General features: G+C 43.9%; 1 protein-coding gene across 4 annotated transcripts in view; it reads right to left on the reverse strand.

Annotated features, from left to right (window-relative positions):
• LOC147018722 (serine/threonine-protein kinase sel-5-like) overlaps positions 1-25,865 on the reverse strand; it is an 81,842-nt gene extending 55,977 nt beyond the window's left edge. Inside the window, exons 1-6 of one of the 4 annotated variants that reach the window (XM_085898723.1) lie at positions 25,847-25,865; positions 25,593-25,716; positions 14,478-14,596; positions 6,989-7,097; positions 6,132-6,274; positions 3,205-3,326 (exon numbers count right to left, since the gene is read on the reverse strand). In XM_085898723.1, coding sequence (XP_085754849.1) covers positions 3,205-3,326; positions 6,132-6,274; positions 6,989-7,097; positions 14,478-14,596; positions 25,593-25,695 — 596 coding nt within the window. In that variant the 5' untranslated portion in view covers positions 25,696-25,716; positions 25,847-25,865. Of the gene's footprint in view, positions 1-3,204; positions 3,327-6,124; positions 6,275-6,988; positions 7,098-14,477; positions 14,597-25,592; positions 25,814-25,846 lie in introns of those variants that run through there. The other 3 variants (XM_085898726.1, XM_085898724.1, XM_085898727.1) reach the window with 3 other exon arrangements.
• Between the last annotated feature and the right edge of the window lie 967 nt (positions 25,866-26,832).

Raw genomic sequence — 26,832 nt, forward strand, 5'->3', positions numbered from 1 at the left:
CATTGATGCTGAAAGTGGTTGGGTGAATAAAATTTCCACATTGCTGGATTACTACCTGCGTTGGTGACAAGGTTCTCTGGCACAGGCTGGCATGTGAATGAAATTTTTCATTGGCTGGTTGCCAAGAGCAAAAATTGACATTTTTATACTACTTTAGTGTCAACTTATCAAACATGCCTTTTGTAGTTTTCTCCATTAGTTCAAATCCTCTTTTCTTTCATTATAAATATTTTTCTTTGTAAAGTAGCAAATAAAGTCTTGGGGAAATGTGTGTCCAAGGGAGAGAGAAAAGGGAAAGAAGTTTGGGAGAAGTTGAGTAACATTATCAGGTATGACTTATCCTGGACAGACCATACATCAATGCTGGCCTCCCAACCCAACCATAGACTGGGAATGGGATTTATCATATTACAAGTTATCAATGGAATATCTCATCTTCTCACAACCTACAAAGTCTTTCTCCATAGTTCAAGACCACATCCGTCAAGCACCCCCTCCTCTCTCTCCCCCAAGGCCTGGTGTCTTGACTTCACACTTATCTCTTCTAGATGCTTAACATCATTAGCATCTTCCACAAATAAGTGGTAGCATCAGGGTTGCTGCTTGCTCACAGCAAAATGGTTTATGGACTCCCCCCCCCCCCATCACTTTTTGTTTTTTCTAGCAACCTCTCTGTAAAACTTTTAAAGTCAAGCCTCATTACTCACCTCCACTCATTTCTTCCTTTCATCTCTCACTTATGGAACCCGTTTCTAAGTCTGTTCAATCGAACTGGTCCATCCAGTTTTTTTAGGTTGGCTGAATACCACCACCACCATCACCTCAGGTCATCTTCCATTCCTCCCCATGAGGTTTGATCTCATTAGTTACCTTCAGTTCTCACCTCCTCACCTATTTGCAGGCTGCTGTGCTCTCTTCCTGTTCATTCATCTGTTGTGGCACTCACACATTGTCCCACAGCCAATGTGACCTTTCCATCCTCTGCTTACCTTGCTTTTCTATGAGCCTCGACTTTGTATACAAAATAGAAGGGAAGGAACCTTCATCAGAAGACTCAGTCACTTGGATGTGCCCGTGTCTGTTTCTTCAACGTCCAATAACAATCGGTTCTGGCAGACGGGTCCTTCGGTTTACGCGATGGACAGTGCACATATTTGTGCATCGTCCTACGTGTGAAAACACTATAGTAACAATGTAATTCCCCCTCCCCTCCGGGAATTTTGCAAACCATGTTTTTGGTGAAGGATGGATCCTTCCTGTCTGGAATTTACTTGTTTGCCATGTATTTATGCGATTTGTCATACGACAGACGTACATATTTGCAGGTGTCCCTCATCTGGTGGAAATGTCAATTTTGACAGAAATTGCACCCTTTCAACATCCTAAATCACCCAAAATCCACATCACTAAATATAGCCTACGCTATTCTCAATCAAGAAATAACTCGCGTTTTACAAATAATGTACAACAAATGGTAACACGTGCGCCATGAGATGTAAAATGACGCTCGTTTATTTCTCAACAGAATAGAACGTGAAATATACATTTACCATGTTTACAATGTCTACTATCCATACCCAATACTGATGGAGAACCACATTTAATTAAGGCTTATCTATTTAAATTTCGATAAGATTTTCAGCACAGAAGGTTTTCAAGTGATTCGAGGCTGCTTTGAATGTTTTGCAGATGGAGCAGCAAATATATATATATATATATATATATATATATATATATATATATATATATATATATATATATATATATATATATATATATATATATATATATATATATATATATATATATATATATATATAAATATAATGCACATTATTTGTAAGTACAGCAATTCTCACTTTTCAGCAAATGGAGAATAATTCAGTTACTCAAGATAACGACGAAAATATGGGTAATTAGCGTTTCTCAACTTTTAATAAAATAATTTAAGATGAGGAATGAACATTTAAGTTTATGGAGAAGGTCTGCCAACAACCCCCTTCTGGTAAAACTACCAAAATCACAAATCACTGCACACCTTCACTCTTTCATTCCTCTTTTTTTTCCAGGCTTTAGAATAAAGTCCCTCACTCTGTTCAATCCCATTATAGCCTGGTGTTGGCTTAGTGGTTAGGGTGGTGGCTTGGGATCCCAGGATCCTGAGTTCAAGCCCTGTTGGCTGCTGAATTAACACCAGGGGGTTGACTCAGCCTGTCATCCATCTGAGGTCGGCGAAGTGAGTACCAGTGTACTGGTCCCGGTGTATGCCCCGGTTAGAATAGCTGTACCATATCCTTGTGTGTCGTAAGAGGCGACCAGGGTTGGCGTCAGGAAGGGCGTCCGGCCATAAAAAGCATTGCCTCAAGAAAAAGCCTAACCCCTGCACAGCAGGGAAAAATGGCTGTAAAAACGGTCATTTTTTTTTTTACTCCGTTCAATCCCATTCTTCCATCCAGGCCTTCAAAACAGCTGTTCACCACCACCTCTTATCGTCCCCCGTCCAAATCCTCGATCTTTTCTGCCTTCAAATTCCCTGCTTTCCTTCCTGAAAGTGCTCTCGTATGAGCCCCGACAAGGTATACAAAAAAAATAAAAACGACAAAGCAAAGTTGCACTGGAATGTCACTTGGTGGAACGCATACCTCAGCCAGGCTGAACAGTTTACATTTTGTGTCCCATCGATAGTCCGGATGCAGATCCGGCCTTGAACCAAAATCGAATCGGCTTGTTCTTGGCATCGACACAACTCATTCACCAAGTTTCATCCAAATCCGTCCACAACTTTTTTTAAACATCATGCTATGTATAGTTTTTGGCCCCATCTCTCAATGGTGAAGAATCACATCAAAAAAAAAAATTATCGTATCCAGATTTTCAATCAATCAATTCATTCTAATCAATTCATCCTTGTCACACACCAACCTGTCCACCAAGTTGCATCCGAATCAGTCGATAACTTTTAGAGTTATCCCGCTCACAAACAAACGGGGGTGAAAACAACCTCCGTCCACCTTCGGTGGCGGAGATAATAAGACGAATAATATAGTTATCCTCCAAATGCAAGTAAATTGGACATTTAAAGCTTATAAAAAAAACAAAAAAATCCTGGAAACCTAAGTGTCTTTACACACACGGACATAGTGATGCATTACCTGCATCCTTCACACATACCAGCATATCATGAAACCCATTATCAAAACTTACTTTTTTATTTCGTCGTCTACAGCTTGCACTCCAGTACTGACAGGATGGATGATGCCATGAATGGCACTGCCAAAGTCACAAAGGACATATGTCCCATCATCCCGCAGAAGCACATTCTCCACCTGATGGAACATCAAAAATCATCAAAAATCATCATCGGGTGCTGTCGAATATCAATATGCCAAAAAGCGAAAGATCAGAGCGCATGTTGTGATCGTCACTTCAGCATACACGAAATTGCTCGTGCAACTCAAAGGCATAATTGATCGAGTAATTGGGTAATAAAAAACATGATAGACAGTAAACATTGTGCACAGCATTTTAAAACAGGAATACTATGGCTGGAGGATTAAGAGATACAAGTTTATCTCAATAAAATTAATTGCAGCATATTTGAGGTTGCGATCCTTGCGAGTTGACTTCCTGTATACCTCATGAGAAGGCTCGCTATGAGACTTGGTAATGATGATGTCAAGAAAACAAATTGACTGCTGTTGCTCGAGTTCCATGGTGAACTTAATGTTGACATGCCAATTGTTAAGCTGCTTAAGAAAAAGTATTGAGATCTCTCTTGTCTTGTTTCCATGTAACAAATATGTCATCCACATTACATAGCCAGAGCTTAGGTTGAAATGGCATCGAGAAGAGGGCTGAGCACTCAAAATATTCCATGAAGAAGTTTGCTGCTACGGGTGAGAGTGGAGATCACATAGCTGCGCCTTCCTTTTATTCGTAGAATGAGTCTCGCCATTTAAAAGATTATGGCATTGAGACAAGTAAATTTGATCTGGTGATAAAACACGAACACAACAAACTAAACTAAAAAACACAAAACAATAAACCAAATTTAATATCCCCATCAGGAAAACTAAATTAAAAATGATCCTTTTCAGGAATTTTGAGCTGTTTTATTGTTTTTCATTCGAGCAACCAGTGTCGAGCTTTCTCTTCTCAGATATGTTCATATATGTGGCTGCATGTTTTCTCTCAAAGTGCCGGTTCAAGTTATATTCTTTGAATCCGGCGACACTATTTGCAAACCAAGCATACAGCTTGACCTGCTACGTCCGTAAAGAAGTATTTTGAAGTCCACTCCTTATTAAACACTTGGAATCTACTTTTCTCTTCTTCAATAAACTCTTGTTTTTATCCCTCCACTGAAATGCAATAAATGCAAACTCCTGCAAAACTGAAAAGTATTGAGCTAATCTTTGCACGGCTCCTGAATCCACATCTAATTAACACAGTACCAGCACCACCACCAACCACCCCCGCCCGTGTGGTGACAAGTAACACTTAAAGCTCATAGTTTCCCTACTTAATTTACATCAAGACTCCTCCTACACATCCACAGACAAAAGCAACTCTATACAATACTAGCTTTCTGATTAAATTCCTCCATCTACCCCCACAACCGTAACACAGCCCCCCTCCCCAAACCTTTTATCAGACCTATAAACCTTTTCAGACTTCCTAATACAATTTAAGACCATTTGGACCCTTTAGACCCCTTCGACACTTTTGGGTGAAAAAGTTTATTGGACAATTTGACCTCTTTCACGCATCATTCGCATCGCATAGTTGCAATGACGAGTCAAAACTTGCATCTCAAAGTTAAACTGATGCTGGAAAGTGAAACAAACTCCTGATTGTTGAACTGATCATCCAATGGGAAAACCAGAATAAAATGCTGTGAAATACTGAATGGAAATTACTGAAAGCAAAATGATTGGGAGTATAGAGAGAGGAGGTGGGTTGGGGCTGAATAAGCAATGTAGAGGGGGATAGGTGCCTAAAGGTGGTCTGTTGGCATGGAAACAACTCCGGTGATCTTCAGTCAGTTGGCAGGGTCAAAAAGTGCGTAAATCCATTTCCCAGACGAGCTTCCAAAATTTCACCCTCGCTCCCAAGCAGTACTATGGGGGTACAACAAGCATGGATTGGAAATCTTAGTTGGTGGAATGGAACGAGGTTTCGAAGGTTACCAGTTCCACCCACTACGATATCTGCTCACTGAATATTTATGCTGATTTCCTGTTTCTGCCAATACAGACTTCAAAACTTGAGGGGGAGCACTCGGTAGAGTGCAAAACCTCCACCGCCAATCCTGCGAGGTCACTCAAGTGAACCTGATATCCTATTCATTCAATTTGACGTCAACAGTGCTCAGAGTTATAGTTTGCAACTTTCCCTTTTACATTCTCAATTAATTCGTCATAACTAGATTCCTGAGACAGAAATTGATTTTACGTGGGTATATCCACCTGAAGTTCCAAAATCAGCCACAATAATTTTTGGCATTTTTTTGTTGGAAATCACTAATAACATGTAGAAATGCAAAAAATAAAAAAAAATAAAAAAAAAAAAAAAATAAAAAAAAAAAAAAAAAAAAAAATCGAAATTTTGTTGAAAAAAATATTTGCAAAAATTTTTTTTCTCTAACAATTTTTTTTTGGGGGGGGGGTTGGAAATCACTTAAAACATGTAGAAATGCAAAAAAAAAAAAATTCAAATATTTTTCAAAATGACCGCCATAGCGGCCATATTGGATTTTGGACCAAGTCCAAAATCTAATGGTATGATCCTTGGACCATACCTAATCCCCCCACCAAGTTACGTCCAAATCCGTCCAGGAGTTTTTCTGTAATACTGTTCACAAACAAACAAACAAACAAACAGAAAGGGGTGAAAGAGGTTTTGTTGTTGGCAGAGGTTAAAAAGAATTGCTCATTTGAGGTGGGCCATCTACGAACCTGTCAGAGATGGGAACCCTGCTAGTAAGGAAATAAATTTACTCATGAGGTACCAATGAACTTCAGTTCCAGCCAGAATTAATGCTGCACATTCAATCCAGATCCAGAACTATCAATTCCTCCCAAAATAAACGCCTCAAGAGCATCCAACACTTTTTATGACGCACCAGGTACCTTGAGGTCGCGGTGCATGATGGGTGGTTTTTGCTGGTGCATGCACGCCACAGCTTCACACACGTCACAAAAAATGTGCAAAACCTCGTGTTCGGTGAAACCCTCTTCCAGACGTTCATTCATCTGCCGAACAAGCTGGCCCCCTTGTGGTGAGAAATGAGAGGTGGATGGGAAAAATAAAATAAAATAAAAAATAAATCAGTGGGCAGGGAATAATAGTTTTTGTTATTACAAAAGGATGCAAAATATAAGGTGGTCAACCTTGTACAATCCCATACATGTATTGCAGAGGACAATATGGTGCTTGTAATGGAATGTCACAATTCTTAGCTTCTGGGATTGGCAGGAAGAAATAAATTCAGGATTATACGAGAATCAACTTTAATTTGTTGGATTTATTTTGAAAGTATCAAGGTTCATATTGTTACAGATATAGCCGCAGGGGTAAATGGGGATAATTGGAATAGTCATTTCCGAGTGCATGTTACAATAGACATGATATAATTACTGCAATGAAAGAGGCAGTGCCAAGTGAAGTGGTTAGCTGCCTGTGCTAGCTGTTAGATTGCATCATTGCTATGAGGGCAGCTGTGCCGCTGATGCAGTGACCCATTTTCAGGAAGATTGTACTGATTTGCCGACCTCAAAAGGATGGCAGGCTGAGTAAACCCACCAGGTGTTATTTAATGGCATGACAGAGGCTCAAACTCAAGACCCTAAGATCTTAAGCCAGCTACCTTAACTGTTAAGCAAACATCAGGCTTAGTACGATGCAGTGTAAGTTTTAAATAGAAATAAAAAAGAAAGAAAGAAATAATTGAGCTATACACTTGCAAACATGGCAAGAAGTCACAAACCTTTGCAGAATTCCATGAGGATGAAAACTTCCCAAATGTCAGCATTGACCTGTGTTGCGATTGTCGAGTCCAAGTATTGCACAATGTTTTTGTGTCTTGACAATTCCTCCTGCAAGTACAAAAGAAAATGCCAAAAGGCAAGTTGTATGAAACCTGTGCTCCTTCTGGCTGGCAATTAATTATAGTACCACATCATAAATAAATAAATAAATAAATAAATAATGGTAATTATAATTTTAGAAATGAAAATAAACCTCATCAAATTTAAAATTGGTTTGGCCTTATTTACTGAAAAATGAAGCCAAGAGTAACAAACGTTGAAAATATCCAAACACCACAGACCTAAAGCAAAGCATCTCTGAAAAAAACAAATACAACCAAAATGTTAACCCAGCCCTTCACCGAGGCAATGCCGACAAAGTTCTAATGCTCGAAAAGTCAACTGTAACACATTTCCCACAAGGTATTTAAGTGAATAAAATCCATTGTTTATCGAGTTCACCGATGCAAACCAACAGTATTCCTCCTGGAGACAAATATGCCATTGTAGAGTTAAACACACTAACAGCGTCATGTAACGGAAGATTTTAGTTCCTCAGGTTATCCCAATTCAGAGGCTATACAGTTAAGGTGAATAAATCAACCTATCCTGGGAGGAGGAGGGATGAAGAGGTGTTGAGTCCAAGGGGCTCCTCACTACATTCTTGTTTCTTTTGAATGATATCTGCATTTATAGAAAGAAAAAAAAACGTTTCATCTTTTGAATGAAACAAGTATAAATGATGGAAAAAAAAATCACAGCCTTTTACCGATTAACATTCAGGTCACGGAAATGCGTTTTGTTCCACTTTTGTTGTAAAATGGGGGCAAATATTATTCCCATCTATGAACGTTTTCTATGTGCTTAAAATCATGACTGGTAAATAAATTGAAATACTTGAACAAGAAATGTGTATATTTCAACATATTCCAAGGAAGCTACACTATAAAAGTGAAACTATTTGTTTGTTTATATATTGACAAGCAAATACCACCCGCTGCTTCGCTGAAGCGAATACTAAGAGGGAGGAGAAAAAGAAGGGGGTGAGAGAGAGACAGAGAGACAGAGAGACAGAGAGACAGAGAGACAGAGAGACAGAGAGACAGAGAGACAGAGAGACAGAGAGACAGAGAGACAGAGAGACAGAGAGACAGAGAGACAGAGAGACAGAGAGACAGAGAGACAGAGAGACAGAGAGACAGAGAGACAGAGAGACAGAGAGACAGAGAGACAGAGAGACAGAGAGACAGAGAGACAGAGAGACAGAGAGACAGAGAGACAGAGAGACAGAGAGACACAGAGACACAGAGACACAGAGACACAGAGACACAGAGACACAGAGACACAGAGACACAGAGACACAGAGACACAGAGACACAGAGACACAGAGACACAGAGACACAGAGACACAGAGACACAGAGACACAGAGACACAGAGACACAGAGACACAGAGACACAGAGACACAGAGACAGAGAGACAGAGAGACACAGAGACACAGAGACAGAGAGACAGAGAGACAGAGACAGAGACAGAGAGACAGAGACAGAGACAGAGACAGAGACAGACAGAGACAGACAGAGACAGAGACAGAGACAGAGACAGAGACAGAGACAGAGAGAGGTGGGAGAAGGGAAGACAGCGTGAGGTGAAAGGAAGGGAAGGCAGACGTGAGGTGGAGCGTTAATTACGATTCATACTCTAATCAAAATGATTCTGCAAAGAATAACAGTGAAGATGGAAACAAAATAATGTCTGAAATCCATTTTCGACCTGTTATGAAATAAATATTGCCCAGAGACGAACACCGCCCAGACATATCCAGAGACAAACATCACCCGGACACACAGAGAGAGACAGAGAGAGACAGAGAGAGACAGAGAGAGACAGAGAGAGACAGAGAGAGACAGAGAGACAGAGAGAGACAGAGAGACAGAGAGACAGAGAGACAGAGAGAGAGAGAGAGAGAGGCGTGGGAAGGTGCTGCTCTGTATTAGGAGGAGGTGGACCGCAAAAAAGGAGAGACAGAGACAGAGAGAATTTATGAGCAAAACACGCACACATGGCAATTTTTCGGGAATCGGCAGATTGGAGTTCGTGTGATTACAGATTACAGTGCATAATGTATACAACCCAAAAACCTCGAGTAGCTTTCACCCTTGTTTTGGGGGAATTTCAATGAACAAATTTTAAAAACATTAAAAAAAAAAAAAACGTTGCATTGTGGACATTTCAAGGGAGATGTGCATAAACATTAATCTTTAGAAACAGCTGGCAATCGTCACGTGGAAAAAAATTTAGCGCGGTAATAGGACAAACGGCTCGGAAATCGGGTGTTGTCAAATATGTTTTGCTTTGATACTCACAACAACAAACCAAATAACCTTTTTAAAGAATACATGATTCATATAAAATAACCAAATGCTTTAGAAAGTCACGAGGACAAAGGAAAATGTGATCCCTCTTACGTTGTTAATGTTAAAAGTTAAAACCTCCACCACTCATCATCATAATCAAAAGATATGGGATGAAACTAATTTAAGTTCACCCAAACACCCAATTTTCACTCTTGCATTCCCTTGGAGTTTTCTTAGTATGAATGTAAAGTTTCAAGCTGATAGGTTTCATGGTTTTGGAGTTATGGAGGAGAGACACACACACTTATTGGTATAGAAAGAGGGCTGGTGGATTCCTGTGTACATTCTGTAGTGGCAAGGTAAGTAGAAGAAAGGTATTTCTAGACAATAGATGGCCCGATTTGGTGCGTCTTCCACGAGGAAGAACAGTGCCCAGCTGATGACCCATGCAGTCAAGAAACCAGCCAATTGCTTATCGGTTAAGGTTCTTACTTTAGGTAACGGAACTATGTTTTAAGGTTTACAATTTAAATGAAGTCGATTTTAGGATGTTGTGAAATTATCATCATTTCCATCAATCCTTTAAATTATACACTTGTACAAAAGCATGTCAAAAATTATGGGTTGGAATCATTTTCTTCAAAATATTCAAGGAAACTGGAAGATGAGTTTGGTAACAAGAAAAAAGCAGGATTTTAAAACACGACATATATTTTCTTTATCTTGAGATACTTCATTTCGACAGTAAAGCCTCGTGCGCGTGGAAAAGTCTGAAGCCTCAGCCAATCGTCAGGTGTGCTTACATCTTATTTATTTATTAGATATCCTGCAGACGTAAATGAACACTCGTTTTACTCTGCGTGTGTTGCACATCACATGCAGCCAATTTCACCTCCCTGCGCCTTGTATTTATGGGTTGTTGTTTTTTTTTTAACACTTCTGTACACTGCCCTTGAGGCCCAGTGCAAAGTCACCATCTACATTTACAATAGAAGATGTAATTACTCTTTTTGGAAAAAGACAAAAAGTTTTTTAAATCCTGAAAAAATTAAATTTAATTAAAAAAAAAAAAAGAGAGACCATAATGAACAAACAATCATATTTTAAAAATTGGCCTTTAAAATCCTACACAAATCGTCCTAATGAAGCGGAACGAACCAATACACATCGTGTTTTAGAATCGGGAGATTTTAGGAATAGCTGACGGTATGCGTGTGTGCGTGCTTCTTCTTGCCCTCCATCTCTCCTTTTCCTTTCACCTCCAGAGGGGTCAATCTTGAAAGTAGTTTTTGTAAGGTTCACCTGGCTGTGCCTGGATGTGTTTCAGGGTAGAAAGTTGCAGCCAAAACCTGAATCCTATCCAGGTTCCTCCTGGTGACTCTATCTTTGTCTATTTGGGTTCCAACTGATAATTAACCTCCGCCATCGAAGATGGATGGAGGTTACTGTTTTCACCCCTGTCTGTTTGTTTGTTTGTGAACAGTATTACCGAAAAACTCCTGGACGGATTTCGACGAAACTTGGTGGGGGAATTTGGTATGGTCCAAGCATCATGCCATTAGATTTTGGACTTTGTGCGAAGTCCAATATGGCCGCTATGGCGGCCATTTTGAAAAAATATTTGAATTTTTGTTTTTGCATTTCTACATGTTTTAAGTGATTTCCAACCACAAAAAAATTTTTGCAACTTTTTCAAAAATAATTTGATATTTGAAAAATATTTGAATGTTTTTTTTGCATTTCTACATGTTTTAAGTGATTTCCAACCCCCCCCCCAAAAAACCAGAAATTTTGCACCTTTTATTTCAAAAAAAAATTTCGATTTTTTTTTTGCCATTTCTACATGCGCGTCGATCTAGTTTAGTTTATTCAATCATGGTTCAGTAGAGTCTGATCCGTTTTGACCTACAATGAATAGGATATCAGGTTCACTTAAGTGACCCAGCGGTATTGGCGGTGGAGGTTTTGCACTCTACCGAGTGCTCCCCCTCGAGTTAACCTCCGCCATCTTCGAAGATGGATGGAGGTTACTGTTTTCACCCCTTTCTGTTTGTTTGTTTGTGTGTTTGTTTGTTTGTTTGTGAACAGTATTACGGAAAAACTCCTCTACGGATTTCGACGAAACTTGGTGGGGGGGGGGGTCAGGTATGGTCCAAGGATCATGCCATTAAATTTTGGACTTGCCCCCCCCCCCTCCAAAAAAAATTGTTAGAGAAAAAAAATTTTTTTTTTGCATTTCTACATGTTTTAAGTGATTTCCAACCTCCCCCACCCCCAAAAATGTTGGAGAAAAGAACTATAACTGTCAGCACTGTTGACGTCATATTTAATGAATAAGATAAAGGTTCACTTGAGTGACCCAGCAGTATTGGCGGTGGAGGTTTTGCACTCTCCCGAGTGCTCCCCCTCGAGTTCAATGCTGTATTTGGTCAGTTATTTGATTAAACGAAACGTATTTTCCCAGAGAGAAACCCATGTATGAAAGGGTGGATTGGATGTGTTTTTGGCCAGGAATTTTTGGGGTAGCTTCAGCGTTTTTTTCGGACATATACACAAATAAATAGATACCAGACATTAATTAAACTCCGAGTGGTGGCGAGACTTAACCATGGCTGGAGGAATGGAGTTGATTATGGATGGAGAGTCACACTTGGAGAGGGGCAGAATCATCGACCTCCTCACTTGCGGGAATGGTGCAACTGGTGGAAGGAACATCGTGGCCTGTGGATGTAGTTGGTGATGAATCTTTCAGCATGAAAAATGCATGTAGAGTGGGCTGGATGGCTTTTTCTTTGCTGTATAAAGTCCCTTGTAGCAATGAAGGGGGTTAACAGCACAACTCAATCGGTCGTCATTTAAACATTTGGATCTTGCCCAATAACAAATTATATGGCCTGCTCAAATGTGACGAGAAATTGGCTGAGGTTTTTCACGGTTTGTGTATGGTGATGAACTGCTTGAATCAAGGCATCATCGCATATTCTTCTTCTTCAGTCCACTGTTTCAACTCCATGAGATCCTCAATGCTTAAGGGTTCCACATGAGACTCTCGTAAGTCCTCCACATCCTCTTCGTCCACCACATCAAAACCAGCCTGCTTCACTTGGTCAACAATTTAGCTTGTAATTGACAGAACACCAGCAAATACTGTGAAATAGTGGACAGACTTAGGCCACACTTTCTTCCAGCACCCATTGTCGAGGCACTCACCACAGCTAACAAATCCTTAATGTTTTGCAAAGGTTTTTTTGTTGTTGTTTTTTTTTTTTTTTTTCCAAAGTTTTCCAAAGTTCCAAGTGTTGGACCAGCGTGTGATTTTATCCAGATCTGCAGGGAGCGAAGAGGCTGCTGCCTGCTGATCTGAGGGATGAGAGATGGTACGGCAGAGGGTGGAGTCATCAGCAAAGAGATAAAGAGGATTTTCCAGAGAGTCGAAGAGATCATTGATGAAAACCAGAACAAATCCACTTCCCAGCACACTGCCTTGAGGAACTCCAGCCTGGACAGGAAGAGAGGATGAGATGAGAGAGAGCCAATAAGAGCCACACATTGACTGTGACAGGAAAGGAAGTCCGCGAGCCATGAGTGGAGATTGCCTTGGACACCATTAGAAAAAAAGAGTTTGGTGAGCAGAGCAGAGTGCCAGACTGTATTGAAAGCTCGCAATACATCTTGGGAGATGGCTCTGATCTCATGTCTAACATTGAAGACCACCATCCATTGTTGGGAGAGCAGAAGCAGCCTATCCAGGGTAGAGTGACCTGGTCTGAAACCAAATTGATGATCAGAAATCAAGCCATTGGAGAAGAGGAAGGATTTAATGTCTGAAGCGATTATAGATTCCATAACCTTGCTGATGATTGGGAGAAGGCTGATTGGTCTGTAGTTACAGGGATCTGTTTTTGCAACCTTTTTATGCAGGGCAGTAATATTTGCTGATTTCCAAGCAGATGGCAGATGACCTTCAGCAAATGAGAGGGTGAATAGAACAGAGAGAGGGTGAGCAAGAGTAGAGGAGTAGGTTTTTAGGACACGTGGGCTGATGCCGCTGGGACCGGTTTCAGAATCTGAGTCGAGGTTTGACAGCAAGCTCTCCACTTTGTCAGAAGAAAAGGCCACAGAGTCCAGGTACAGTTGGGTGCAACTGGGTAAGGTGCAGAAAGCGATGGGTTTGGGACACAAGATTTAGAAGCAAACACCGAGTTTAGGCATTCAGCCTTTTCACGTGCGGTGTCAGGGGTGCAGCCATTTGAGGTAAGGGAGGGGATGGAGGGGGATCATACACTAGAAACGGACTTAACTAGACACCACCAGGATTTGGAGGAGTCAGACAGGTTTGAGAGTTGCTGCATCTCATTATTTTCACACGTGAATGTGAACGTCACAATAAAAACTTTCAATTATTAATCAAATCGATGTAAAAAGACCTTTGGTGGGGAGAGGGGCAGAGCTTGGCTTGCATGTTCACGGAATAGACACGCTGTCGGGAATTGAAAAAAATTCATTTAAATATTTATTTCTCAGACGTACAGGGTGGCCTGAAAGTCGCTTTATCCCTGATAAAATTCTGGCACCTCCCTCCTTTCCTTCCCCTCCAACCTCGCCCCCCCCCCACCCCACCGTGGTATGCGGCAACACTGACTCTCAGGAGAATGACGGAACACATGCAGCTAGATACATTGACCAATTAATTTTTGTAAGTACTGCACAATAAAACTGGATATTAAAATAGTTGAAGAACGAATGCTATTCTGGGGAGGGCAAAGCATCGTTCAGATCAAAGCATTGAGAATCAGAATTGATATAATGAGGGTCAACACTCCTTGGTGTGACAACACTGAGGTCTACGAAATGACATCAAACAAGAAAAATGAGGTGGCCATTTATCACATTATTGCTGTGGTGCACTCCTGAGTAATTTTAGCTGCAGTTTTAATCAACAATCTTTTTGCTGTTTTACAAAAGTGTAAATAACACAATCTTCATCTGATGACCCAACTTGTATGCACAGGCACCTTCTCATCCCTCACCACGTGGAAATACCTTAACCCCATTCATTCAGGTTCCTTCACATTACCTCCACCACAACTTACCATAATGGCAATCTCTCTTCGGCAAACGTCCAAGTCTTGTTCATTGTTCACACACATTCGTTTTAGTGCACAGCGCATACCGCTGGGAGTGCGAGCTAAATACACCAGAGAAAAACCACCTGCGTGCACAAAAAAAAAATAATAATGAAAAAAAAAAAAAAAAACATAAGCACATTTCATCTGCATTAATATAATAACAAGTGAAATCCTTCAATACAGCGCGTGTGGTGAAGCAAATAAGTACACTGTTAAAATGTGCAATTTATGCTTTTTCAGTTGAACAAGTGAGTACAATATGTCACCATTCATGATAATACTCTGCAAATCGTGTTGTTGCCATAATTGGAAAGGTTTGATTTTTGACAACATTATACTGGTTACAGAATTAGGAACACATTGCTTTCCAGAAGAATTTGGAAATAATTGAAGATGTCCCTGGTTGAAAGAACCACATCACTTTGCCACCAATATCTGCCATAATTGTAAGTAAATTTCAACTACTAATGCATGACAAAACACTTGTTTATGGCTAATAATAAAGTGAATGATGGCATAAGAAGAACTTAGCTTTCAGCGTTCGGCGCGAAATGCCACGGTGGGCAGAAATGACGTCTTTCGTTCGTTCGTACATGAGAGAGGAGCGTTTCTTGGTTTTTTTCCGTCAAGCAATAAATTCAATGGTTTTCACATATATAACACATTAGTTTCACAAATTTCCATTGAAAACATATATAACACATTAGTTTCAAAATTTTCCATTGAAAAAAGGCAGTATTGTGTGAATCTAATGTGTAGTTCATGCGCAAACCGGCAAATTATTATTTTCTCTTCGGAAGTTTCCGTCAGTTGTGGGTATTTCCGTCAATTGTCGGCCCATGAATACTCGGGTATTTCCGTCATTACGCACTGCCATCTACCGGACGGCCGTCATTGGCTGTCACTTGAGGTGAGTGGGGGGGGGGGACACCGGAGACATGGTAGACACCGGGGACATTTCAAACTCGGTGCAATTGTATACCAGCGCACGCACTGTAATAAAATGACCGTTTTTACAGCCATTTGTTGGCTTTTTCTTGAGGCAATGTTTTATGGCCGGATGCATTTCCTGATGCCAACCCGAGTCGCCTCTTACGACACACAGGGATATGGTACACCTATTCTAACCGGGGCATACACCGGGACCAGTACACTGGTACTCATTTCATCTGCATTATTCAAAGCAATTTGCTTAATACTGTACATGGGGCCAAAAAAAAAATAAAAAAATAAAAAAATAAAAAAAAAAAACTTTCCAATTTATCAAAATAAAATTACAAGGAAGACTGATGAGAGTAAAAAACCAAAAAACAATATTTTCACACATCTGCATTTACCCTCCATCAAAGCACAATAAAATCTCCTTGATTGATATTTATACGTCACAATAGTCTGATACACAAAGCAAGCTCGTCACAACATACAAGAAGCGTATTCCCTTCAGAACTGTCCAGTGTGGGCATGACTATCAGCAAGACAATAAACAGTTTGCCTGGTAGGCATATGGGAGGATCAAGCCACAAGCTTTCGCAGGATTATTGAACATGTAGAGTGTAGATGCTGTCGGGAATTGAACCAATTGCATTTTTTTGTATGTAGAATCAAAAATGATATACAAAGGGGCAACAGTCTTCGTGGGACTACACCGAGTGTAACGAGTAATATGCACTGGATTGACCTTAAACAAGGGAATAAGGTGCCCATTTGTCTCATTACTGTATGGTGTCCATTTGCACAACCCCCACCCCCTCCATCTCGAGGAAGGTGGAAGCAAGTCTTGCAACCGTGCACAAAGGTAAGAGATACTACGGTAGTGGCAATCTCATGAAGCTGCTCAAAACTGTAGAAGCAGCGAGAAGCTGTGAGAAGCTGGGTGGCGAGCCATTGAGCGAACAGCTATACACAGTCGTGAGGTGATAAAGGCTGAGTGGCGGGGGGGGGGGGGTGGAAGACTGACAGTTGAGTGGAGTCCAGTGGAGTGGACAGAACAGTTCTAGAGAGAAACCTCAGAGAGGAACGAAGGGTGCCACAGAAAGTATTTATTTATAGAGTACTGATAAGCATGTTTGCTTCTTGTCCTTCCCACCACTTTCTTTCATAGACCCTGTTTTTCCAACTGGCATGTCGTTATTGTGTACAATTCAGATTTGGAACAAGTATATTGTTGTGGATTCTCGCCGCCGGCGTGCGAACGACCACGTTTAGCCAATGGCGGCAGTCTCGCCCACCGAACGGACAATCCAGTCGCGGCTTTCCGGATCAACGCCAGAAACCAGCCACGGGTGTGTTTTTAAGCACACCACAGCCTCGTCAATATTCTACCCGTGCGCAACAGGGTCAACCGCCAAATTGTCGATATACCAAATTATTCGCGCGGGCAGACTACCGAGAGACTGTACCTCAACGGGGCCGCTGGGACACGAGCTGCTTAATGCAGCTCGCTCCGTTTTTGGATAACCGAGCGGGTTATCGCGAGCCCCATTGGACCCGATCACTTTACCGGCTATTTAAAGAACCAACTATATTCCGAGGGCAATATGGCAGTTCAATTCGGGAAAGAGGACGCAACAAACGGGTTACATTTATTGAATAAGCACATATGCAGGCATGCACGTAATCAGGTGAGGCAAACAAAAGCAATACACTGTACAAGCATGTAATGAATGGGCGTAGGGACAAGACGCGGCAAGAAAACAACTACCACCGTTCTATTAATTACGTATACTTGTACAGTTCTACTTACGGACATGGCGCCACAACATTCACGCAAAGAAACAAAGGGAAAACCCCAGGACAGATGAGGGGTAGACTGGACCTCTTGGGTCTTTATTTCACGGAGCTGTGATGACCGCAGAGGCTCCGCGAGGCCGCGCTGGTTACCTTCACCTCGCTGGGGCGACCCGCAACGTCTCGTCCCTACGGCAGCTGCCGTGACCGCAGTCCCGCCCAGGCCTCGTCTGACGGCCTGGTGATTCGGGCCCAGCCGGCAATGCCTCAGAGGAACGAACGGGCCTTATGCTCTTTCAGAGTTGATGCTCTCTTTAAGAGCCCGTCCGTCCCTCGCGCTGCTCGGACTGTTCCGAAGCCCGATCACCTCGGACCATTCGCTGCTGGCTGGCAACCTCTCCACGTCCCACACGAACGCGCCATTATGCGTGGCACGGCCGGCCTGCTGTGCTCCCCGCTCCGTCTCCTCAGCGAACCCGGACTTCCACTGCCCTCCCCTGGACTCAAACTCCGCTCCTCACACCGCTCCAAACCCCGACCGACTCGACTGCCTGAACTGGCGCTCTGCGTGCTTTTTTATAGGGTTCGTGAGGCGAGATCTGATCTCCGCACTTTCAACTCTGACCCCCACTGGCTCCGCCCCTCTCGCTCTCCTGATCCGAATTCCGAGGCGAGGTTCGGGGTGAGCAGACGTGGCAGGAATCATCGACGCTGAAGGGAGAGTGGACGTGGTAGAAATCATCGCGAGCAACGAGGAAACCCCTGCGTCTGTTTGCAGCGATCTCGCCATTGCCGGCGCAAAGATGGCGGCGCCCGCGGAGTTGAAGGTGAAGCGATGTTTCGTTGTTGGGTATTGGGGGAGATGCGGTTTCGGAGATGGTGGCTGTGGTTGGCATTGTGGAGAAGGTGGTTGTGTGAGGGTGGTGGTGGAGGTGGTTGCGAGAGCGATGTTTGTGGTGGAGGTGGTTGTTGTGAAGCAGTTGATGAGAGCGATGTTGGTGGTGGAGGTGGTTGTTGTGAAGAGGTTGGTCCAAAATAACGATAGCAAAAGAAAAACGGCTACCTCAAAGATCACAGCCCAGTTACACAAATAATTCCCTTAGACCTCGGTGGGGAAATCTATCTGAACACAGACTTATCGACATAATTGATCTAAGGACCTATGTGGTGTTCTGTGAATTTCCACAACTGTAACAATATACAAGACGGTGTGACTAAGCAGTTATAAAATTGGCGTAAATGCCCTCGAATCATCCCGGGTTATCACCCCTTAGTTTGAGATGCAACACCGAGCAAGAATTAGTGAACGTGTGCAGCACCACAGTGTGCCCCTCAGGAAAGAACAACAAAAAGTCAGAAGAACTGAAAAGGAACAACACCAACAGTGGCACCGAGCAGCAATGCCTGAAGAGCTACATGACACCACACTGTATGTGGAATTCTCTCAAGCAAGGGCTCTTACCGATTTCAGGAAAAATTGTCAACATTGAAACTCAAAGCAAAACAGCTACACACAATGTCGTCTTCTGTGACGTTTTAGCCTCAACACATATTTCTGGCCCAAAAGCCAAAGTCCTCAACCCTCAAATAAAGCTTTCCCCAAATGAAACAAGAGAATGCAGGTTCCATAATGCTTTGTATCCTCAATGACATCCAATTTCTGGCTTTCAGCCATATTGAATAAGGTGAACATTTACATTCTCTCATGGTAAACTGTATATGGCATTCTCTGAAGCAAGGGTTTTTACGGCGGTAGTTCCACAGGTTTCTGCGAACACACACACACTCACTCACTCTCACTCCCCCGACCTAAACGGTCAGCACCCCCACGGTCAGGGGACGCCCCACAACACCACCAGACGTACTGGGGACCCAGTTCTTGCCACAACCATATCCTACCAGGGCAGCAGCCTGACACTTCCAATTTATTGGTGGGGGGGAGGGGGGAGGCAATTTCCTCCGATGCCGACCAGGTTAAACCCTCCCCCTGTCCCCGACCAAAAATATCTGGATCATGCTGCTCGGGGATCAAGTCTCTCCAAGGTTGTTCCAAGTTTAAATTTTCAATTCACTGGCCTCGTGTGTCCAGTTCTGGCTGCCGCGATGGTCCCATTGTTATGGGGCCGACGAGCTCCTCTCCGCAGTTGCTGCTGGATGAACCTCCAGCTTATATTACAGCGCGTGTGCTGTATACAATTGCACCGAGTTTGAAATGTCCCCGGTGTCTACCACTTCTCCGGTGTCCCGGTGTCCCCCCCCCCCCTCCCGCACGTGCCTGTAACAGCCAATGACGGCCGTCCGGTAGATGCAGTGCGTAACCTAGACCGAAATGGCGACAATTGACAGAAATACCCGAGTATTTCAATGGAAATTTGTGAAACTAACGTGTTATATATGTGAAAACCATTGAATTTATTGCTTGACGGAAAAAAAAGCCAGAAACGCGCTCCTCTCATGTACGAACGACCGAAAGACGTCATTTCCGCCTACCATCGCATTTCGCGCCGAAAGACGTCATTTCCGCCCGCCATCGCATTTCGCGCCGAAAGACGTCATTTCCGCCCACCATCGCATTTCACGCCGATCGCCGAACGCTGAAAGCTAAGTTCTTCTTATGCCATCTTTCTTTTGTGGCCTCCTGCCACGCTGTATCGAATGATTTGATTCCTTCTGTTATATATAAAAAGGTGCTTATCACAATAACAACAAGATTTTTCCATTTCAAATATTTAGTCCACTTTTTAATTGTTTTTCAACTGAAAAAGCATAAATTGCATATTTTAACATTTGTGTACTCATTTGCTTCACCACACGCACTGTATTGAAGGATTTCACTTGTTTTTTTTGGTATACATTGTAGAGGCTCATATAAGAGCAAACACACAACATACAACAAAAGGAGCAGGAGACACGACAGTGGGATCGGGAAGCACAAAACAGTAAGGAACAGAGACATCAGGAGATCTGTGGAAGGGAGAAGGATGGGGCGGGGAATACGGGTTAGACAAGATGGACACGACAGGGACTTTCAGGAAGGAAAGCAAGGAATTTGAAGGTGGGTTTGGGGTGGATTAACAGGGGTAAAAAAAGATCATAGTTTTGGATGGGGGAACGACACAAGATGGTGGTAGATAGCTGTTTTGAAGACCTGGAAGGTGAGTGGAATTCAAGAGTGTATGGGAGTTTGTTCCAAAGGCAGGAAAAAAAAAAAAAAAGAGGAAATAAAAAGTGAAGGTGAGTTGTGATTCTTCATTTTGGCAGTTTCACCAGAAGGGGTTTTTTGGCAGACCTTGAGTGCCCTGCGGAAATATAGGGGAGGGGGAGCAGATCACAGACCACAGAGTTGGTGGGGGGGAGGCAAGGCTGGAGAGGAGATGGTGGAAGATAAAAAGACCACCAACCTGCCTGCGGTGAGAGAGTGAGAGACCCAAAGACTCAGCCTCATCGCAGGACATAAGAATGATCCAAAAAAAGCCTTGATTTCCACAGCGTGAAGCAGGAGCACCACCCCAGAGAGGAGAGCATTACTCCATCAGGCTGCGGATAAAAGCTTTGCATGTGGTTAGGAGCTCAGGTGTCCCAAGAAAGGTTGTTGCACGATGGAGGATGCCCAGTCAGCAAAACTGGCTTTGGAGGCAAGCTTGGAAATGTGGCTTTCCCAGGAAAGATTATGGCAGATAGTGAGGCCCAAAAGCTTGAATGAAAGGACTTTAAGCGGATTGTTGAGAAAATACATGTGGGATGGGGGAGGAGTTTCCAGACAGTCCTTTCGAAGAGACATTGTGAGAGTGAGAGATTTGTCAGGATTGAAAGACATGTTCCACGTCTTGGACTTGCTTGTGATTTTACCCAGATCTGCAGAGTGAAGAAGCTGCTGCTTGCCGGTCTGAGGGATGACAGATGGTACGGCAGAGGGTGGAGTCATCAGTAAAGAGATAAAGAGGATTTTTCAGAGTCAGAGAGATCGTTGATGAAAACCAGAACACTGCCTTGAGGAACTCCAGCCTGGACAGGAAGAGGAAATGAGAGAGCACCAGCAAAAGCCACGCGTTGACTGCGACAGGAGAGGAAGTCTGCGAGCCATGAGTGGAGATTGCCTGGTATACCATAAGAGGAGAGTTTGGTTAGCAGGGCAGGGTGCCAGACCACATCGAAAGCTTGTGATACATCTTGGGATATGGCTCTGATCTCATGTCTGGCATTGAGGACCACCATCCATTGTTGGGAAAGCAGGAGCAGCATGTCCAGAGTAGTGAGACCTGATCTGAATCCAAATTGATGATCGGAAATCAGGCCATTGGAGAAGAGGAAGGATTTAATAACAGAAACTATGATGGATTCCATGACCTTGCTGATGATTGGGAGAAGCCTGATTAGAGGGATCTGTTTTTGCACCTTTTTTTTATGCTACTCCAATCCTTCCCCTTTGCCAAGAGTGGCGAGCTGCCCATGACTCAACACCTACATCACCAGAGCAAACACATTAAAAAAACAATTGGGGCTCTAATAAAGATTCTCCCACATTGGCCTGGCCTTTTAAGACTGCTCTACTTTCCCCTTTTACACACCACTCCATGGGCACTAACAAAAACACTCTGTGCATCGTGGATCAATGACTCTTTCATCGAACCAACCCCCACAGTGTCGTCTCAAGTGCCCCGGGTTCCAACATGACCTTTTTGTTGGGGGTCATGTGCCTTTTTCTCAGGAGCGGCTTCTGTCTGGACATTCGCCCATAAAGCCTCGATCTGTGAAGTTCTGCAGAGATTGGTGTCCTTCCAGCAGGTTCTCCAATCTCAACCAGGGATCTCTCTGGTTCTGTCAGAGTGGTCATCGGGGTCTTCTACCTTGAGCCATCACCATCAAGACCAAAATAATCTTCACAAGTCACTTCACAGTCAATACAATAACAAACGAGGTTGAAAAGCAAGCTCGAGATGATTTTGTAGTCACCAAACTGCTGACAATTCTTGGACTTGGTAAAGCTACTAGTCACAAAAATATTTTTCATGCAAATTTCTTAATCAGAAGGTACAGCCCATAAAAATGCTGGTGTAACTTGCACCGTCATGTGACTGAAAGACCTCTATTCGGGTTAAGTTACACGTATCAGTGAAAATTACTTCCATGTTTATCAATGATTTACTCCTTATCGAACATGATAGGTCCACATTGTTGGAAGGGAGGGCGTTTGCACTTGTCCGTCATGTCTGTGTGTATCGCGAAAGGGCGTTTTGAAATGAACCCAAACAAAATTCATTGGGGGAAATTCCATAACCGACTGATAGGCCCAACCTATCATTGACATGATCATTGTGTTATTGCAACAACCGATCTATGATGAGAAAAAGTTGGAGATTCGAGGCAAAAGTGATCAAGTTTTAATCTGTCTGTCGCTGTTGAGCAAGAGTGAAATTTGGAGTCAGGGTTATAAAAAATAAAAATAAAAATAAAAACACAATACACGTGACCCAGGTATGTGTAATGTCAGGACTGTGCTTGTGTTTTCCAAGATCTGCTTTTGTGAAACACTTCCACATGCATTTGTTTTATTTAATTTTTACATGCAGATGGACACCGAGCAGGTGACTGTAAAACTGAATAGTCTCCACTCTTACCGTTCTATAATATGTGTGTGCCTGAGATGGCACCTCACAGTCACCGTTTTATCAGCCATCACCTCTTTAAATCCCCCAAGCCACAAATTCGCTGATCAAATAATGATGGTATTATCTAAATTGTCAATATTAATAGATCTTTTTTACGGAGCACAAGGCTGGCCGCTGGGTGACATGGGTTGAGGGTATGGCTGTGCTGCTGACGCAATGCCATCTGCTAGTTGGGGCAGGAATTTGGAATTTTTTCAGGGTGCCGGCGATAACTCGGCTATTCTTCGCGAAAGACACCATGGAATCTTTAACATCCACCAATTAACGCGAGCAGATGGGATACCCAGTTTAACGTCCCTCCGAGGGACGGCACACACATTGATGAATCATCCTGGCTGTGAAACACCGGGATGACAGTTTATAGTTGGTTCTTGATTCAAACCCAAGATTGACAGCTTAAAGGTGAGTGTGTGTACCTTTTGGACATCCTGCTTGCCCAATAGTCACAGCTGATTGCAGTTATTGATTTGTAATCTATTTAATTTTTTTCAAATGAAATTGCATCCAAATAAGTTGCACAGCTTTAGCACCGCTTTTAAACAATCAGGAGACATTGCGAAATGGCGAGGATGGGTCGAAAATGAAGATGTCATCTCCTGATGCATTCCAAACTTTGAGGAGCTGTAAACCACCCACGAAGTAAGGAAACCGACATCTGTTTTGAAAGTGTGCAAGTGAGTGCAACAGATTCAGGACAAGTCCAGCTTCGGAAACCCAGAAGAGTGGAACCCGATACAAGGCGATCCGAGATGCGGAGAAGTTTTCATTTGTTGCAAGGATGGAAGTTGGAAGCACGTGACATCCAAATTGAAATGCATCCCTTGATGCCTCGTTCCTGTTTGGTTAAAAACACGACGGACTCGCACTTGATATCTGACATGACGGTGCAGAGGTAGCGCAAAAGAGCCTGGTGTTGGGCTCAGTGGTTAGGGTGGCGGCTTGGGATCCTAGGGTCTTGAGTTTAAGCCCCGTCGGCCGCTGAATCAATACACCAGGGGGTTGACTCAGCCTGTCATCCTTCCGAGGTCGGCGAAATGAGTACCAGTTCCAGTGTGTGTACTGGTAGAAGGGCACTGCATCAGCGACACAATCGCGCCTCAAGAAATGATAGCGACCCCGACAGCTAAGCTGCCATACGACCACCACCAGAGGTAGCGCACTTGCCGTTAAGCCATCTCGTCTGTGTTTGATTCCCGACCCGACAGCTTTTCGCTGGCAGGTCGTTACACCGTCCCTCACGTGGACGTTAAACTCTGTGTCCCATCTGCTAGCATTCGATGGTAGAGGTAGACGATCCCATGGTGTCCTTCAGGAAGAGCAGGTGAGCAAATTCCTGCTGTCTTCAGTCGAAAGTGAGACTTGATCAGCCAAGTATGTGAAAAGCCTGGAGGATAGGCGAACCCCATGAAAAGGGTGGGGATTAGTTGAGACGGTTAAAGAAGAGGTTGTGAAGCTGGGCTACAGAATTACAATCACATTGTGTGGACCCAAATATTAGACGATTCAGCTGTGGCAACAATAAAATATTTATTTACTTTTGCCATTTTCTCTTTCCAGTGGTTAAGAACGTCCAGTTTGAGCATCCGAGGTTTGCGGGTCGAACCCAGGGCCGAGTCGTAACCCAGGGCCGAGTCGTAACCCAGGGCCGAGTCGTAACCCAGGGCCGAGTCGTAACCCAGGGCCGAGTCGTAACCCAGGGCCGAGTCGCAACCCAGGGCCGAGTCGCAACCCAGGGCCGGTCGCAACCCAGGGCCGGTCGCAACCCAGGGCCGGTCGCAACCCAGGGCCGGTCGCAACCCAGGGCCGGTCGCAACCCAGGGCCGGTCGCAACCCAGGGCCGGTCGCAACCCAGGGCCGGTCGCAACCCAGGGCCAGTCGCAACCCAGGGCCAGTCGCAACCCAGGGCCAGTCGCAACCCAGGGCCAGTCGCAACCCAGGGCCAGTCGCAGCCCAGGCACAGTCGCAGCCCAGGCACAGTCGCAGCCCAGGCACAGTCGCAGCCCAGGCACAGTCGCAGCCCAGGCCCAGTCGCAACCCAGGCCCAGTCGCAGCCCAGGCCCAGTCGCAGCCCAAAAATTGTCCGAGTGCCGCTTCCTTGCTTAACGCTTTGCAGTTAGAAGGACGGAGCACGAACAAACCATAGGTTGGCAATAGCAGCGCAGGTTTCGATGGGCCTAATGACCTCCTGCGGTGAAAGAATTTCATCGAATCCAGGGGGTTTCAGTACCCATGATGCAGTGCGCGGGCGCCATATTGGTTGGCAAGCTCAACAAGCGAGGAAAAGTTAAGCAAGACCCAAACAAGGCCAAAGAATTAGCGCAACCTTCCATTGCGGTATAAGCGAGAATAACGAGATAGATTGTGGAGCTACTGGTGCTATCGTTGCCAGGGAAGCGAATACAACCAACATGGCGGCGCGCAAGGCATTATGGGATAGCTCTGAAAACCTTACAAGGGAACACATTATTATTGTTGTTATTATTATTATTATTATTAATCGGTGCCTCTTCGGATAAGTACCCAGATCAACGTTGAATACGCGAAGTGGAAGGAGGGATAGACTGTGGGATAACGTGTGCTGAGAAGCCTTAATTAATTATGTGGGGGGGGGCAGCAGCGAGGGATGTATTGAAAAGTGAAACTACATATGGTCCGATGATGATAGCGGACAGATGCAGCTCACCCTCAGCGAGCACCTCCTCAACCGTGACCTGGTACTGGCCGACGGTCACCATGCGGCCTGGCCATGCCGGACCGTCTCGCCTTGCCTCAAGAAATCTCCTCATGACGCTCACGTCACCGGCATGCTGCACATTCAAAACAAGAAAACAAACCGTCGGACCAACAAATCTCGGGGTTTCCTGAAGGCCGAGTCAACCGGAAATTACGTCATGGAAAGGAAATTCCCCTCGAGCACGTGAGCGCATTGCCACCTACCGGCAACAAAAGCGACGTCCAATCTGTGATCTCTTCTCACTCTGTACCGGATACGATCATTTATAGTTAATCAAGACTGGCTCGAATTCCGTGGTGAGTTAATTCCGGAAGGGTTAGCGTCATTATCCTCCTGACGAAACGAAAATTTGATTTGAACCAATCAAAGTCAAAGAACGACGTGCGACCCAATTTGTGGTGTGTTTCTTTAGGAATGGGAATGTTTCTTCTTTGTAATACAAGAGACGGACATCGACTAAATACACACTACGTACACTACACACAGGTCGGACACGTGGAGTCACCCACTCAACATCAGGGGTGTTCAGTTAGCAAGCAGCTAACGAGCGCTTGCCAAGCCAGCCGTTCCTTAACCGTTTCGAATGGAGTGCTTAAGCCACTTGGCAAGCGCTCTACCAGAAACGTGGTAACTGGACACACCCCTGGTGCAGCGAAAAATTAACTCTTTTCCCACGTTCTTGCTCTTCCACGAGCCTCAACTACATCCAATCCCCTTCCCCATTTTCCCTTCTACATCCAATCCCCTTCCCCATTTTCCCTTCCTTGCACCTTTCACATTCGGCACATGGAACAACATTTCTCAAACATGCAGAGTGAATGCTTGGTATTGGCTTTATGCTTAGGGTGGTGGGCTTGGCATCCAAAGGTCCTGAGTTCAAATCCCACTCTCCGTTGAATTAATACCAGGTGGGGTTGAGTCAGCCTGTCATCCTTCTGAGGTCAGCAAAATGAGTACCAGCTTGCTGGTGTCCTGCGTCGGAGTGGCGACGACCTGTCCACGATTGTGCCCAATAGCTCGAGGAGACTGCTGAAGCAGAACCAATGCTCTGCACCAAGTTTGGGCCCGATGGATGGATGGATGGATGGATGGATGGATGGATGGATGGATGGACACGCAGAATACAAAGTAACGTTTGCACACAAAGGAATAACCATCAAACTATTCAAATATTTGTGCACACGGAGGA

The sequence above is a fragment of the Eptatretus burgeri genome, chromosome 10 (genome assembly GCF_056783735.1).
Source record: "Eptatretus burgeri isolate ZD-2024b chromosome 10, Ebu_testis_v1, whole genome shotgun sequence".
NCBI classification, from domain to species: domain Eukaryota; kingdom Metazoa; phylum Chordata; class Myxini; order Myxiniformes; family Myxinidae; genus Eptatretus; species Eptatretus burgeri.